Below are 17,718 nucleotides of genomic sequence, written 5' to 3' on the forward strand. Positions count from 1 at the left end.
AAGACATGAATGAATTAGTACTTTTTATGTCTTGTTCTCCTTTGAAAAGTTAGACATTTGTTTCAACTATGTAAAATCGTTTGGACAGTAATGAGCTTATAGTGCCACCTAGTGGTCCTCAATAATAACAATCTCCCGTAAACCATACATTTTTGTAAGACCACATACAATGCAAAACAAATTTTGCTTTCAGAAAATATTCAATACAGTGATAACATGAATGTAACGAGTATGTATTACGGCACCGCAGGGCGTTTGAATGGTTTTGAACTTTGCAATAAGATACAAATAGTTCCATTCCATCGGTTTGTTATCCATCCATTCCGGCCACGGTTTACGATAAACTTTGGCGTTGCTTACCGGCTCGCCTTCCCCATTTGTGGGAAGGGCGGGCCCTTTATGCACTGCAGCCTGCTACAGGGATACCAAGATGGAAATCCAGGGGCTTTCTGATGCCCAAAACATTTACTATCAACATGGCGCCCCACGTAGAACAGGCTCGTCTCAGTTTAGGACAACGACACTTTCTCGCTCCATTTCGAACGAGAACGAAGCAGAGGATAATTTGGAATCGCACGAACTGCAAAGCAACAACAACAATAGGCCGAGGACAGCTCCATTTCGCCTGCTGGTAGAAAATGGCAGCGGTGTTTGCTTGCCCGTCTGCAAGCAGAACGGTAAAAATAATAGCCCTCTTCAAGCCCAAACAGCGAGTGTGGGACTTCGTAACGTGAATACTTTGAAAGAAAGGGAGCTGAACACACAACTACCTCCACAAGATTTGAGGACGGGTTACAAATATGATGTTGAAAGTGGGGATAGCATATTGCAAATGGCGTTGCCTTTCTTTGAGGGGGAAGAGGAACATTCGCAGCAACTGCAAATTGCGGTTTTACGGCAGCAACATGAAGACGGCGCCTCCCTGTTGCAGTCATTGGCGAGCGAGAGCACGGCGGCCTACAGGAGCAACACCACGGCTAGCGCGAATAAAAACACCGAGGAATTGTATGTGGTTTTCAACATTGTCCAAGAGGATGGAAATGACACAAATAAAGACGGACTGGGAAATCCATCCAAAGATGGAGATACAATAAGCGGTAAGAAGCCTGAAGATTCCAAAATCATTCCATTTAATTCGATGGAGGTTCAAAACACCAATGCCCTTATTGAATCAGACGAGAATTTGAACAATTTAGCAGGCAGGGCCTTGAAAATAACTGCTCCTCAGTGTAGTGTATTAAATTCAAGTTCAAATAGTGAGGGTGAGGCAACTGTACCGAATGAAAAACAGTCTATGTGTTATGAAACGGAGAATGAAAACGCTGTTTTGACAAACGAATATGGCGATAACATATGCGGCCACCTTGACAACATTGACAGTGGCGCGGCAGACGAATTACGTTCTCAGCCCGAAGCTAGAGAACGCAGTGCCTTGATTTCAGAAAACACCTATATCGTGGAAATGAGCGACACTATGGAGACTTCCGACTTCATTTCCGACCCTGGCACGAGCCTCTCTGCTTCCGCCAATGCAGATGGGGCCTCTGCCAACGAGACTTTCTCTGGAACCATCATGATAAACAACCAAAGCATCATAGTAACCATAGAAAACGGGATACTGACTCTAGCAGCACCTCCAGAGGGTTACACCCACAAAGATGACGGAATGGTCGGCTTGAAGGAACACCTTGGAATGAAAGACAATGAGGACATAGTGCTTCTCAACTATGACAGCGGGACCAAATCCATTGGGAAAATCAGCAACGTGGCAGTTATTCGGACTGGTCACCACGAAGAGCATAGGCTTGGCATGTCCACAAGCGACTCCGAACTGACTCTGGCTGACCACTGTTCATTGTCAGAGTTTGGCGCCTCTCTGGACTCGTGTCCAGGCATCAAACAGGAGAGCGGGACGCTGTGTGCCATAAGCGAGGGTGACTTGGTGTCCCTGCGGCCAGAGGGTTCTTTCGTCGACTGTGTCGACAACGACGACTTCCAGCCTGTCAGCTTCATCGGTGCTTCAGGACTCTCCAAGAAAGGTGCCTTAGTCACAACGTACCGCTGCCCCCAGCCCGGCTGCCCCAGCACCTTCGACGCTCGCCAAAAGGTCAAGATGCACCTTCTCAACCACACTGAGGACCAGAGGCCCTTCAAGTGCACCTTTGAGGGCTGCAGCTGGGCCTTCACCACCTCCTACAAGCTCAAACGCCACCTCCAGTCTCACGACAAGGTGCGGCCACACAAGTGCGAGTGGGAGGGCTGCGGCCGCCGCTTCACCACGGTCTACAACCTGAAGGCGCACGTGAAGCAGCACGACCAAGAGAACTCCTTCGTGTGTGAAATCTGCAGTGAGCGCTTCCGCAGCGCCACCCGGCTGACCAATCACCAGCGGGCCCATTTTGAACCCGAGAGGCCGCACAAGTGCGAATTTCCAGGTGAGGCGAATGTTGTTCAGGTGAAATAAATGTTCAGAATGATGTTTCAATGTCATATGCGCTTGTGTAGTCAAATGCCTTCCTTGTAAACTCGAAAGGCATTTCACTGTACTTGTGCATGTGACATTGAAACTTGAATCATCATTCTGAACATTCATTTCACCTGAACAACTATTTAATGGGCAATTCCTTGGTAACAGAATGATGTTGAGACTCTCATTTTCACATTGTTTAAAGTGAGTCTATATGCACGTGTATTCATATATATTGTCACAGAAGTAACTTTTTTTTCTCTGTGTGTGTATTTATCCTCTGCCTGTGTGTGTGTGTGTCTCCTCAGGCTGTGAGAAGACCTTCATCACCTACAGTGCCCTATTCTCCCACAACCGCACACACTTCCGCGAGACGGGCCAGTTCACCTGCACCTATCCGGGCTGCGACAAGCGCTATGACAAGGCCTGCCGCCTCAAGATCCACATGCGCAGCCACACAGGTACTTCATAGTGATTGATATGTTTATATAGCCTTAACACTTTTCCAAAGGTCTGAGTGCACTTTACATTGTCATGAGTAGCATCCACCTGAAATGTTCCCATACTATATCACATTCAATTTTAACATTTATGGTCACTTAACGCTTTTTATAAGCTGAGCGAAAACTGCCACAGATTAATTTTGATCCAAAGCGACTAACAAAACTGTCAACACGTAAACTGCATGACCAAAAGTATGTGGACACCTGTTGTCGACCATCTCATTCCAATATCGTGGGCATTAATATGGAGTTGGTCCCTCCTTTGTTGCTTTTACAGCCTCCACTCTTCTGGGAAGGCTTTTCAATAGATGTTGGAACATTGCTTCAAGGACTTGCTTCCATTCAGCAAGAGCATTAGTGAGGTCGGGCACTGATGTTGGGCGATTAGGCCTGGCTCGCAGTCGGTGTGCCAATTCATCCCAAAGGTGCTCGATGGGGTTAAGGTCAGGGCTCTGTGCAGGACAGTCAAGTTCTTCCACACCGATCTCAACAAACCATTTCTGTATGGATGTTGCTTTGTGCACAGGGGCATTGACATGCTGAAACAGGAAAGGGCCATCCACAAAGTTGGAGCACAGAATAGTCTGGAATGTCATTCTAGGCTGTAGCGTTGATTTCCCTTCACGGGAACTAAGGGGCCTAGTTCGAACCATGAAAAACAGCCCCAGACCATTATTCTTCCACCAAACTTTACAGTTGGCACTATGCATTGAGTCAGGTAGCATTCTGGCATCTGCAAAACCCAGATTCGTCGGTCGGACTGCCAGATGGTGAAGCGGGATTCATCACTCCAGAGAACGCATTTCCACTGCTCCAGCCGACACTTGGCATTGTGCATGGTGATCTTAGGCTTGTGTGCGGCTGCGCGGCCATGGAAACCCATTTCATGAAGCTCCCAACGAACAGTTCTTGTGCTGATGTTGCTTCCAGGGGCAGTTAGGAACTCGGTAGTGAGTGTTTCAATCGAGGACAGACTATTTTTACGCTCTTCAGCATTCGGCGGTCCCGTTCTGTGAGCTTGTGTGGCCTACCACTTTGCGGCTGAGCAGTAACAGCAGTTACTGTTTACCGGGGCATCTCTAGCAGGGCAGAAGTTTTGACGAACTGACTTGTTACAAAGGAGTCATCCTATGACGGTACCACGTTGAAAGCCACTGAGCTCTTCAGTATGGCCATTCTACTGCCAATATTTTTCTATGGAGATTGAATGGTTGGGTGCTTGAATTTGTACACCTTTCCGCCACGGTTGTGGCTGAAATAGCCAAATCTACTGCTTTGAAGGCGTATCCACATACTTTTGTGTATATAGTGTATATTCTACTGCACTGTTGTAGCTAGTAACATAAGCATTTCGCTGCACTTGCTATAACACCTGCAAATCTGTGTACACGACCAATAAATGCTCGTATGATATTAATATCAAAACACAGACACAAATCCATATTATGTTGTCCATGTTTCACCAGTAGTATAGTTACTCATGCCTAGGCTAAGTCTCCTCTTTCGGTTTCAGGCGAGAGGCCATTCATCTGCGACTCAGAGGCCTGTGGCTGGTCCTTCACCAGCATGTCCAAGTTACTTAGGCACAAAAGGTAACTTAATGCTGTCCCTCACTCAACTTTCCATCCCTGAGGTGTTTAGGTATTGTGATGGTGTGGGTCCTCTGTTCTAGTTTAGGGCCTCTCTCACAACTGTCCTACCAAATTGTCACTCTTGTTTGAAAGTGTTGGATTTATTGTTCAGAGTCATACTCTTCCCTAATTGATAATGCAGTAATAATAAAAAGGTAATTTATCATAAGTTTTATCCGAAGCATCTTGCCATTACAAAACACATCCAGTTTTGTGTGTTCCTTTCTGGAATGCCAGCAAACCCATAGCTCAAACTCCCTGAGCCATAGGAGTAAGCATTTCATTATATTTGTATACGTATGACGAAAGAATTGAACCTTGGACCACATAGACCCCACCACCCCCCCTGCCCTCTGTTATTTCAGGAAGCATGACGACGACAGGCGCTTCACCTGCCCAGAGGAGGGATGTGGCAAGTCCTTCACCAGGGCAGAGCACCTCAAGGGCCACAGCATCACCCACCTGGGCACCAAGCCCTTTGAGTGCCACGTAGACGGTAGGTGTCATCATGAGATAATTTAGGATCAGCGTTTGCCATGGTGAATAAGATTAGCTGACATGGACAGGGGAGGCCCGATCCTAGTTCATCACTGCTATGGTCTATTCTGAGATGCTTTATGAATACGGGCCTTGTCCTCTTACCGTTGGCCTCGTCCTTTTATCCATGTAGGGTTAATCAAAACATTAATTTCCCCTTTTTAAAGTATTTTTGGACTGAACCACTTTTGGTTGATAGTTGGATATGCTCTTCTCTCTAAAGGGCCTCTGATAAATGTGTCTTCTTACGTGTGTGTGCCTGTGTAGGCTGCAGTGCCAAGTTCTCAGCACGGAGCAGCCTGTATATCCACTCGAAGAAGCACAAGCAAGACGCGGGCAGCCTGAGGACGTGTTGCCCCGTGGCCAACTGCAGCAAGCACTTCTCCTCCCGCAGTAGTCTCAAGAGCCACATGCTCAAACACCACCACCTCAGCCCCGGTACGGATCACACACACGTACTCTGTTCCTCAAGAAACACATGCTCAAACACCCCCACTGCCTGTGTAATGACTGTGTGTCTTTCTTCCAATCAGACATGTTAAGCCAACTGGAGGCCACACCCACGCTGACCCCCAGCAGCGAGCTGGTCAGCGGCGCCACTGCCACAGGAACTGGTTCGGGGGTCACCGGAAGCGACCAGCTTGCCAACCTGGACCTCAGCTCCCTGTTCTCTGCTGTGCTTGGAGGTCCTGCGCCCACCACCCACGGGGTCGGGGTGCCTGTGAGCAGCACAGGGCCAGCAGGCTCCTTCGCCATGGACTTGTCCCTGGTCAGCTCGGGCATCCTCACCATCGACCCAGCCTCGGTTGGCACCGCCCTGGGCACGTCCAGGCACGGTGCTACCATGGCCAAAGCCTCCGTGGACCCGCTCATCCTGGCGGCAGGGGCGGACATGGGCCACCTTGAGGGGACAGTTGGGGGAGTCCTCCCCCCGCAGGGCACACTCAACCTGGACGACGTGCAGACGGTCACCCCCGAGGCCCTCAGCTCCCTCACAGCCCTCACCATGCAGGCTGCCACATCCACCTCAGACCACCATACACTCACACACACCCTCAGTTCCTCCAGCACACTGGCTGCCGAGCCCTCACCCCTGGCTGCGCCCACTGGGCCCAAGCTCCTCTCGTCCCCCTCTAAGGTGACTGAGGCTGGAGGGAGCAGGGGTGGCAGCGGGCCTCTCTTGGGCTGTGTGGAGGTGCTGGGGCAGCAGGAGGGGGGCAAGGTGCTGACCCAGTTTGTGTTCCCTGGCCACGGCAGCGGCTGCACGTTCAGCCCACAGAAAGAGCCTGAGCTCAGCCACAGCTCGGCAGTCTCGCCCTGCTCCTTCCTGGTGAGTCGCTTACTAACTAACGCTCTGGTTACAGAATTTGAAGAATGAAATTCAAATAACTGTGTTTTCCCTTAATTTGACATTCAGTTGAGATAAGATGATGTTATATGTCCTCGTTTCTATACATGTTCCGAGTCACGGCAGTTGTTTCGTGTGTCACGTTTTTCCTATCTGTCTTGTAGGAAAGTAGTGGCTCAGCGCGGACTGACTACAGAGCTATCCAGCTGGCCAAGAAGAGGAAACAGAGAGGCCCCACCGCCTGCTCAGGTAAATTTATAGCCCACACTCCACTCACAATTGGGCTCATTTTTATTCATAGATATAAAAAAAAAGAGCATCATAGGAACTTCTCATGTGATTATGCTCTTGTTTTATCTGTTGTAGAGAAAGAGCATCATTAAAGATACGGTACTAGTCTCATGTGATTTCGCTCCTAGTAGTAATAGTCTGAACTATTTAATCCTTTCTTGTTACAGGGAGCTCAGGATTGGGTCAGAGGAAGAGTAAAGGCGGGAAGGCCAGCAGTGCCTCAGCGCCATTGGTTCCCACAAGCGCCCGTTTTGGTGAAGGTTCTGCATCTGCAAATGGGGGGCTGACTATCCGTGACCCTGTCACCGGGGCCCAGTATGTGCAGATCCAGCTCTTGCAGGTGAGAAGGTTCTCCTACCAGGACATTTGCAATGCTATTTTTTTTAATATGGCACAGACAAGAGTGCTGATGAGGAAGGCATGTATTACAGACCAAAGTAAAATATACTAACTTGTCCATGCATGACCATTGGCATGGTTGAATCCTTTTTAATGTGATTTGTGGATTCAAATGAATTATTTAAAGTGTGTGTGTGTAAGGATGACCCTCCCAGCGACGGGGATCTAGCCTTCCAGCTGAGCTCCCAGCCCTCCAGCTCCCACTCCCAACTCACCGTGGACCTGCCCGTCAACATCCTACAGGTGGGCTTTTTTTGCACATAGAATTAGTAATACATTTTATTTGTGACACGGGTTTAAAAAAAAAATAAATGCCAATGACTGTGCAGCCAAGTTGTCGCAGTCTGAGGCAATGTCCATCTAAGCTGAGCGCGTGCGCGGCCACTCACTTCCTCCGAGACTGCTCCACAGAAGAAATGCAAGAGATTGAGCTTCACTGAGTTTGCCCCGTTAGTTTCCACTATATAGATCAAGTTTTTTTTCTGTGATTGAATTATATCAGCCCCTTTTCAATGCAACAAAACAAATCTAACTTTGCAAGATTGGGTCTGATTTTTGTTGCAGGGCCAGAGCGCAACAGAGTAGAATTATATTGGCGTAGCCCACAAGCGGTCATTCAATTACCCATGAGTGAATGTGCTTTTCAGTTCAGAGCGCAGAGGTGCACATTTGTTGATATTCTTTGCTAATTAGCGAGTTATTAACCTGGTTATAGATTAGTATAGGTCAGCAATGGGAAGTTGCTGCTTCCTGGAAAAGCACAAAACGTGTAAATAAGCCAATAGGCAGAGAGGTAGCCTACATTGTCTAATTCTATGTATGGTAATAATAATAGATTTTATTTTGTAAAGTGGTTTCTTGCATCATACAACACAATAGAATGCAATTTACGGTCACCTATTTGGCCAATGGTGTTACAGACCAATTACAAAATCATGAATTAATATCAACCCCTTTATAATGTAAAAACGTTTTTAAGCCCCGTGCAGTGTAGGCCTGCATTGAACACCACACAGGCTACTGTAGGCTATATCATAGTAATCAAAAGCTATTTCCATATGAAAAGGTTATGGGATTTGCTCCATTGGTTTTGTTGGTAGGCCCAAATAGCCACAATAGCCTATTGGCTACTGTCTAAAACTGTAAGGGTACAGCCACAGTGTTCACTGTAAACATGTCCCAGAAGTTGCTCAAAATTCTCACAATGTTCAAGTTTCTGCTCATAAGCCCTAAAATTTGCTCAGTACCCCAAAAAGTTTGAGGGAACATCGGTCTGAGGGCCTGTGCCCATTCTCTTTGATTTACTTCTTAACTGGACAAGACACTCATTTCTCATAGCTAGTCAGATATCAAATTGTATGTATCACAAGCTTCGTGAACAGCAGGTGTAGACTAACAGCAAAATGCTTACATAAGCCCCTCCCAACAATGCAGAGAGAAAAAGATAAATAATAGAAAAATAACAACACAAGGAATAAATTCACAATGAGTAACGATTACTTGGCTATATACATTGGGTACAGAGTCGGGGGTAATTGAGGTGGATATGTACATGGAAGTATGGATAAAGTGACTAGACAACAGGATAGATAATAAACAGTAACAGAAGCGTATGTGATGACTCAAGAGTTTGTGCAAAAAGGGTCAATGCAGATAATCTGGGTAGTTGTTGCTTAACTAAACAAAAATATAAACGCAATATGTAAATTGTTGGGCCCATGTTTCATGAACTGAAATAAAAAATAATCCCAGAAAATTCCATAAGCACAGAAAGCTTATTTTTCTCATTTTGTGCACAAATTTGTTTGCATCCCTGTTAGTGTGCATTTCTCATTTGCCAAGACAATCCATCCAACTGACAAGTGTGGCATATCAAGAAGAGGATTATACAGCATGATCGTTACACAGTTGCACCTTGTGCTGGGGACAAAAGGCCACTAAAATGTGCAGTTTTGTCATACAACACAATGCCACAGATGTCTCATGTTTTGAGAGTGTGCAATTGGCATGCTGACTGCAGGAATGTCGACCAGAGCTTTTGCCAGATAATTTAATTTTAATTTCTCTACCATAAGCCGCCTCCATCGTTTTAGAGAATTTGGCAGTACATCCAACCAGCCTCACAACCGCAGACCACGTGTAACCATGCCTGCCAAGGGCCTCCACTTCCTGCTTCTTTACCTGCGGGATGGTCTGAAACCAGCCACCCGGACTGCTGATGGAACTATGGGTTTGCACAACCAAAGAATTTCTACAGAATCTATCCCAGGGAAGCTCATCTGTCATTCTTCCATTGGCCTGCATACTCAACAGGCATGTCACCCATTGAGCATGTTTGGGATGCTCTGGGTTGACGTGTACGACAGCGTGTTCCAGTTCCCACCAATATCCAGCAACTTAGCAAAGCCATTTAAGAGGATTGGGACAACATTCTACAGGCCACAATCAACAGCCTAATCAACTAAATGCAAAGGAGATGTGTCGTGCTGCATGAGGCAAATGGTGCTCACACCAGATACTGACTGGTTTTCTGATCCACGCCCCTCTTTTTAATTTTAGGTACACTACATGAAAACGTATGTGGACACCTGCTTATCCAACATATCGTTCTAAAATCATGGCCATTAATCTGGAGTTGGTTCCCCCCTATGCTGCTATGGTAGCCTCCACTCTTCTGGGTAGTTTTTCCACTAGATGTTAGAACATTGCTGTGGGGACTTCCATTCAGCCACGAGAATTAGTGAGGTCGGACACTGATGTTTGGCGTACAGGTTCATCTGCCACACCTAAAGCCTATTCTCGTAGGAAGTTGCTATGGACCGTCAAGGTGCTAAAAGTCAGTATTTGGACTGTGAAATGTTGAATAATGTATGTGAGATCAACAGAGGTATATTATCTGGGTGACCTAAATATTGACTGCTTGTCATCAAGCTGCCCACTCAAAAATAATCTTCAAACTGTAACCACTGCCTGCAATATGCTTCAAGTCATCAGTCAACCTCCCAGGGTATTTACAAACAGGAACTAAATCACCCAGGTGTATTGATCACACCTTTACTAATGTTGCAGAAATTGCCTCAATCGCGTTATCCACACAAATTGGATGTAATGATTATAATATCCATATCTAGCCCAAAGTTCCAAAGAATGGATCTAAAATTGTGTGTAAATGATCATACAAGAGGTTTTGCTATGATTCCTATATGGAAGATGTGGAAATGATGTGTAATGAGGAACATCCGGACGCTGCACTTGAAGCATTTATGAAACGGCTTCTTCCGGTTACTGCTAGGCAAGCGCCCGTCAAGAAACTGACTGTTAGAACTGCCAAATCCCCATGGATAGATGATTCATTGATAAACTGTATGGCTGAGAGGGATGAGGCAAATACATGATGGCAAATACAGTGCCTTTGGAAAGTATTCAGACCCGTTGACTTTTTCCACATTTGGTTATATTACAGCCTTATTCTAAAACTGATTAACAACAATTCCTCAGCAATCTACACACAATACCCCATAATGACTAAGCAAAAACAGTTTTTTAGACATTTTGCAAATGTATTAAAAAATAAACATAACTTATTTACATAAGTATTCAGACCCTTTACTATGAGACTTGAAATTGAGCTAAGGTGCATCCTGTTTCCATTGATCATCCTTGAGATGTGTCTACAACTTGATTGTAGTCCACCTGTGGTAAATTTAATTGATTAGGGGACCTTCCAGGTGGCGCAGTGGTCTAGGGCACTGCATCGCAGCGCTAGCTGTACTACCAGAGTCTCTGGGTTCGCGCCCAGGCTCTTGAAATTGAGCGGGAGGTCCGTGGGGCGACGCACAATTGGCCTAGCGTCGTCCGGGTTAGGGAGGGTTTGGCCGGTAGGGATATCCTTGTCTCATCGCACTCCAGCGACTCCTGTGGCGGGCCGGGCGCAGTGCGCGCTAACCAAGGGGGGCGGGTGCACGGTGTTTCCTCCGACACATTGGTGCGGCTGGCTTCCGGGTTGGAGGCGCGCTGTGTTAAGAAGCAGTGCGGCTTGGTTGGGTTGTGCTTCGGAGGACGCATGGCTTTCGACCTTCGTCTCTCCCGAGCCCGTACGGGAGTTGTAGCGATGAGACAAGATAGTAATTACTAGCGATTGGATACCACGAAGTTGGGGAGAAAAATATATATAATTCAATTGATTGGACATGATTTGGAAAGGCACACACCTGTCTATTGTTAGGTTCTAAATATCAGAGTAAGAACTCGACGGACACTATGGAAGCTTAAACCAAGTTTATTCATCCCAGAGGATTGAACAGCTGAACAGACTTGGTTCTATGGTTCTACCATTAGTGGTATATATACCCCAATTTGCTGTGGAGTCTCCTCTGTCTCGCTAAACATTGAATCTTTATTGCTAGGCAGAAAATAAAGAGATACAGGCAATAAATTGGTCATTCTCCCTTAATGTGACCTCACCTCGACCCCCTTCATCAGTAATCCATGGCTCTCCCCCCTTATCAGTGCTGCCACGTGATTGTTTTCCCTACACTCAGTACATTCCAAGCTTAATTGCATTGATCATATGCATTCCTCCTACAGATACCCATTAACTTCTCGTGTAGACTATGGCACACCTCATGTCTCTAGCATAACTAATGATTCATATTTAAAGTTTAGAAATCCGAACCATCACTATAAAAGGCCCCACAGTTGACAGTGCATGTCAGCGCAAAATCCAAGCCATGAGGTCAAAGGAATTGTCCGTAGAGCTCCGACACAGGATTGTGTCGAGGCACAGATCTGGGGAAGGGTACCAAAATATGTTTGAAGCATTGAAGATAACACAGTTGCCTCCATCCTTCTTACATGGAAGAAGTTTGGAACCACCAGACTCTTCCTAGAGCTGGCCGCCCAGCCAAACTGAGTAGGGCCTTGGTCAGGGAGGTGACCAAGAACCCAATGGTCACACTGACAGAGCTCAAGAGTTCCTCTGTGGAGATAGGAGAACCTTCCAGAAGGACAATCAACTCTGCAGCACTCCACCTATTAGGCCTTTATGGTAGTGGCCAGATGGAAGCCAGTCCTCAGTAAAAGACTCATGACAGCCCACTTGGAGTTTGCCAAAAAGGACCTAAAAGACTCAGACCATGAGAAACTAAATTCGCTGGTCTGATGAAACCAAGATTGATCTCTTTGGCCTGAATGCCAAAGGTCACGTCTGGAGGAAACCTGGCACCATCCCTACGGTGAAGCATGGTGGTGGCATCATCATGCTGTAGGGATGTTTTTCAGCGGTAGGGACTGGGAGACTAGTCAGGATCGAGGGGAAAAGATTAACAGGGCAAAGTACAGAGATCCTTGATGAAAACCTGCTCAGGACCTCAGACTGGGGTGCAGGTTCATCTTCCTACAGGACAATGTCTTGGCTGTGTGCTGAGGGTCAACGCAGGAGTGGCTTCGGAACAAGTTTCTGAATGTCCTTGAGTGGCCCAGTCAGAGCCCGGACTTGAACCTGATCAAACATCTCTGGAGAGACCTGAAAATAGCTGTGCAGCAACGCAATCGCTGCCAAAGGTGCTTCAACAAAGTACTGAGTAAAGGGTCTGAATACTTATGTAAATGTGATTATTTTATTTTTTATATATTTGCAAAAATGTCTTTGCTTTGGCATTATGGGGTATTGTGTGTAGATTGAGGGGGGATAAAAATGATTTTAGTACATTTTTGAATAAGGCTGTAACATAACAAAATGTGGAAGAAGTCAAGGGGTCTGAATACTTTCCGATGGCACTATAAGTCTGACAACACAGCTGACTGGCAAACATACAGTAAAATCAGAAATCAAGTAACTAAACAAAAAAGAAGAAACTATACTATGGAACAAAGATGAATGATAGTAAAATGCTCTGGAGTACTTTAAATTCAATTCTAAGTAAAATGCTCTGGAGTACTTTAAATTAAATTCTAGGCAAAAAATATAACTGCTCCATCCTCCATTGAGGCAGATGGCTTGTTGCCAACTATTTTAATAACTTTTTTGTTGACAAGATTAGCAGACTTAGGTATGACATGAAAAAATCAAATGCTGAGCCTTTACATTCATGCATAATAGACCAAATAATGAAAGACAAGCATTGTGGAACGCAAAACTACAAAGTGGGACTCAATAAGGACAAACCACCTGGTACCAACAATCTGGATGGTAAATTGCTGAGGTTGGAAGCAGAATAGATTGTGAATCCTGTTGGCCACATATTCGATTTTAAGCCTAGAAGACAGTGTGTGCCTTCAAACCTGGTGGAAGGCAAAGGTCATTCTGGTACATAAAAATAGAAGAGCACCCTTTAATGGTACAGTCAGTCTGTTACAAGTGCTTAGCAAACGTTAAGATTTTTTTTGATGTTGATGAAATAGTCTGTTTTCTGTAAAATAACTATCAACATGCTTATAGGGAAGGGCACTCAACATGCTCGGCACTGACAAAAATGGCTCCTAATTGGCTGAAAGAAATTGATATTAAGGAGATTGTGGGCGCTGTTTTGTTAGACTTCAGTGCAGCTTTCGATGTCATTAATCATAACCTATTGCTGAAAAAATGTAGGTGTTATAGATTTGCATCCTCTGCCTTATTATGGATCGAGAGTTACTTATAGTAGTACACAGGGTCTTCGTTTAATCGAAGCCTCTCATGCAAATTCAGTTGTGTGGTATTCAGCAGGGCAGTACAAATGACCTTCCGCTGACCTTGAATAAAGCCTGTGTGTGCGCTGACAACTCGAACAGTATACACGTCGGCTGCAACAGTAAGACACGGAGACGCTCAACACAGTCAGTTTTGGAATGTGTAACTAGCTGGTTCTAAATATCTCGTGCTAAAAGCATAATCTTTTGGACAAGTCACTCACTCAATGCTGAACCTCATTTAGAGCTATTGAATAATGTGGCGATTGAGCAAGTTGAGATTAAACTGCTGGGTGTAACGCTAGATGGCAAGCTGTCATTGTCAAAACATATAGACTCAATGGTTGCTAAAATGGAGAGGTCTGTCCATGATAGGGCGTTGCTATGGCTTCTTGACATCTGTCGACCAAATAGGTCCTACAGGCCCTAGTTTTTTCACCCCTGGACTACCGCCCAGCTGTGTTGTCATGTGCGGCAAAGAAGGACATGCTGTAGGTGAATTGCAGTTGGTCCAGAACAGAGAAGCACGTATCGATCACAGTTAATGTACACGGAGAGAAGGTGTCAGTCTCTCCTGGCTCAAAGATGAGAGATTGACTGCGTCACTATGGGTCTTTGTGCGAGGTATTGATGTGTTGAAGGTACTGAACTGTCTGTTCAAGCAGTTGGCACTAGAGGTCGACCGATTATGATTTTTCAACACCGATACCGATTATTGGAGGACAAAAAAAGCCGATATCGATTAATCGGCCGATTTATATAAAAAATAAAACGTTTTATATATATATATAAATCTCATACACACACACACACACACACACACATTTTTGTAATAATGACAACTGCAACAATACTGAATGAACAATGAACACTTTTTTATTTTAACTTAATATAATACATAAATACACACACACAGCTTTGAAGTGACAATGATACTGAAGAGTCTGCTTAGGAGACAAATACTCTCAACTGTTTGAATAAAAATTGAGTTTAAGTTACCTGTGATGAATGTTGAAAACAAAAACTGTCATTTCTATATGCAGGAAATCCTATTTTAATAATGGGCATGGTAAGAATTGATGACCAAAGTGCGAGTCATAATTCCCATGACACCTAGCAAAATCTGAAAAGCGGTTCCTTCATTTATTCCACAGGATATTTTTTAGATTCACTTAAAATAAGGTCTGTGTTTCGTGTAGGCTTACACCACCTTGCCAATTTTATAACTGTGTAGATATCCATAGGACAAGGTAACTCTGATCAATATTGGCTAAATATAAGCGAAGATCTTTTTTTTTTGTAGAGTGGATTTATGAAAATATGTTGACAAACGTTACCTTATCCTAGTGAGATTTACACGGGTATCAAAACGTCGAGGCGGTTTAAGCCTGCACGAAACACAGACCTTATTTGAAGTAGATCAAGACATTCTTTATGGAAGACATGAACAGTAAAATAATGAAGGAACCCCTGTCAAGTTCAGCCGCAAGTTATTACAGGAATTATAACGCGTCGACTATTTCTCTCTAAACCATATACCTTTGACTAATCCGGAAACTATCACCTCGAAAACAAAACGTTTATTCCGTTCTGTATTTTATCTAACGGGTGGCATCCATGAGTCTAAATATTCCTGTTACATTGCACAACCTTCAATGTTGTCATAATTACGTAAAATTCTGGCAAATTAGTTCGCAAAGAGCCAGCCGGCCCAAACTGTTGCATATACCCTGACTCTGCGTGCAATGAACGCAAGAGAAATGACACAATTTCACCTGGTTAATATTGCCTGGTAACCTGGATTTCTTTTAGCTAAATATGCAGGTTTAAAAAATATATACTTGTGTATTGATTTTCAGAAAGGCATTGATGTTTATGGTTAAGTACATATTGGAGCAATGACAGTCATTGATTGTTTTTTATAAGATAAGTTTAATGTTAGCTAGCAATTTACCTTAGCTTACTGCATTTGCGGCACAGGCAGGCTCCTCGTGGAGTGCAATGTAATCAGTGTTAGAGCATTGGACTAGTTAACTGTAAGGTTGCAAGATTGGATCCCCCGAGCTGACAAGGTAAAAAATCTGTCGTTCTGCCTCGTTCCTAGGCCGTCATTGAAAATAAGAATGTGTTCTTAACTGACTTGCTTAGTTAAATAAAGATTAAATAAAGGTGTAAAAAATAAATTCAATAAAAATCGGCGCCCAAAAATACCGATTTCCGATTGTTATGAAAACTTGAAATCGGCCCCGATTAATCAGCCATTCCGATTAATCGGTCGACCTCTAGTTGGCACACAGTTCGGACACTCATCGGTACAACACAAGACATGCAACCAGAGGTCCCTTCACAGTCTGCAAGTCCACAACAGAGGCTGGGAAAAGCGCAGTATTAAATAGACCCATGACTACATGGAACTCTCTGCCACCCCAGGTAACTCAAGTTAGCAATAAAACCAGTTACAAAGACTGTAAAAGAACACCTTACTGCACAAAGGGAGCTGTGAAGAGACACAGCCATTTTATATATCTTGTATTGTAATTTACACTGTACAATGTATTAGACCTAGATGCTGTGTGTATGTACTGATATGTAGGCTGTGTGATGTTTTAAATGTATGTTTTTCAGTTCATGACTAATAATGTCATGTTTCATGTGGACCCCCTTTAAGAGTAGCTGATGCTTTTGCAGCTAAAAGCATCATAAATACCAAATGTTTTAAAATGAAAGGAATTTGAATGTCAGTGGTTGTGGTGTGTTTGTTTGTACTGTAGTTAACATAGAAGTAAATGAGTCATTTCTTTCTGCCTTTCCTCAGGAACCTCCTGCTTTGACAGAGGATGACAATGGCTCGGACAACTCCCAGTTCACAGGAAGCACCATCAACCTGCAGGACCTGGAGTGAGGAGTAGAAGGGAGGAGAGGGTCAGCCCAGAGCCAGGGGTCAATGTCCTCTGAGAAGGATGAGGGATATTGGGGCTCTGGAGGAAAGGGGTGGATAATTGGGATGCGGCGTTTTAACACACGACATCCAACGTCCCCTGCCAACTCAAGAGAAATCCTCACTCTCTCCAACAATGTTATGAGACCAATGTTAAAACATCTTCCCCTACAAGAAGCTGGTTTCTTAATCTTTCCTGCATTCAATGTTTTGATTATCTCTGGTGTGGGGAAACGCGAGATGAGAAAGTTCTGTCCAACTGGGGTGTGGAAGAAGTGGAACCCAGAACCAAATGCACCTTGGGATGAATTGAATCATAAATATAGGAAAGTTACATTTGGGGACTTTTTCTCTCACTTTATACTGTATTTCAGAAATCCTGTTTTGTACCACAATCATGATTGTAAGAGACTTGTGTTATTGCACATCCAGTAGGTCCCTCGTGTCTCTTGTCAAACTGACGTTTTGTCAGTCGCCGCTACGGTGCCATATTCTAGCCACTCGTTCGCAGAGCTTCTGTCTAGGAGGCCTTATAGACATGACATACTTTACTCCCAGAACCATTGAGCATATGCTTTTTGTTAGGCTTTAATTTAGTTTTTAATATTTTTTGGGGGGGGTAGATTTATTTTTCTACGGCTGTGTCTTATATGAACTACGGTTGAGTGAGACGTGAGCGGTCCGTGTTGAAAACATGTTGCCGGTCCACTTGTTTTATAATGTCTAATGGTTATCAATATGTCATGACTTCCATCTACTTGTTATTTATTATCTTTGGTTTACCAAATGGCTGAATCCAAACGCCAAGAGTTTGAATAAAGGATCAAAGCACAATTATATATTTATTTTGTACAGTGTCTTTTTTTGTGTTGTATAGTATTTCTGTAGAACTTAGCTAAACCTAGACTTGATAAAGATTTCTATCTAGCTTTCCT

The 17,718-nt window shown here is 44.4% G+C and overlaps 1 protein-coding gene across 1 annotated transcript; it reads left to right on the forward strand.

The window, feature by feature from the left end:
* The first annotated feature begins 172 nt into the window (after positions 1 to 172).
* On the forward strand, positions 173 to 17,622 carry LOC129841121 (zinc finger protein ZXDC-like). The gene is made up of 10 exons (XM_055909232.1): positions 173 to 2,435; positions 2,776 to 2,928; positions 4,484 to 4,562; positions 4,967 to 5,097; positions 5,406 to 5,576; positions 5,672 to 6,468; positions 6,651 to 6,735; positions 6,945 to 7,117; positions 7,318 to 7,419; positions 16,661 to 17,622. Exons 1-10 carry the CDS (start codon positions 431 to 433, stop codon positions 16,745 to 16,747), a joined length of 3,783 nt encoding a protein of 1,260 aa, XP_055765207.1. The 5' UTR covers positions 173 to 430; the 3' UTR covers positions 16,748 to 17,622.
* Positions 17,623 to 17,718: the final 96 nt, after the last annotated feature.

The sequence above is a fragment of the Salvelinus fontinalis genome, chromosome 3, assembly GCF_029448725.1.
Source record: "Salvelinus fontinalis isolate EN_2023a chromosome 3, ASM2944872v1, whole genome shotgun sequence".
Taxonomy (NCBI): Eukaryota; Metazoa; Chordata; class Actinopteri; order Salmoniformes; family Salmonidae; genus Salvelinus; species Salvelinus fontinalis.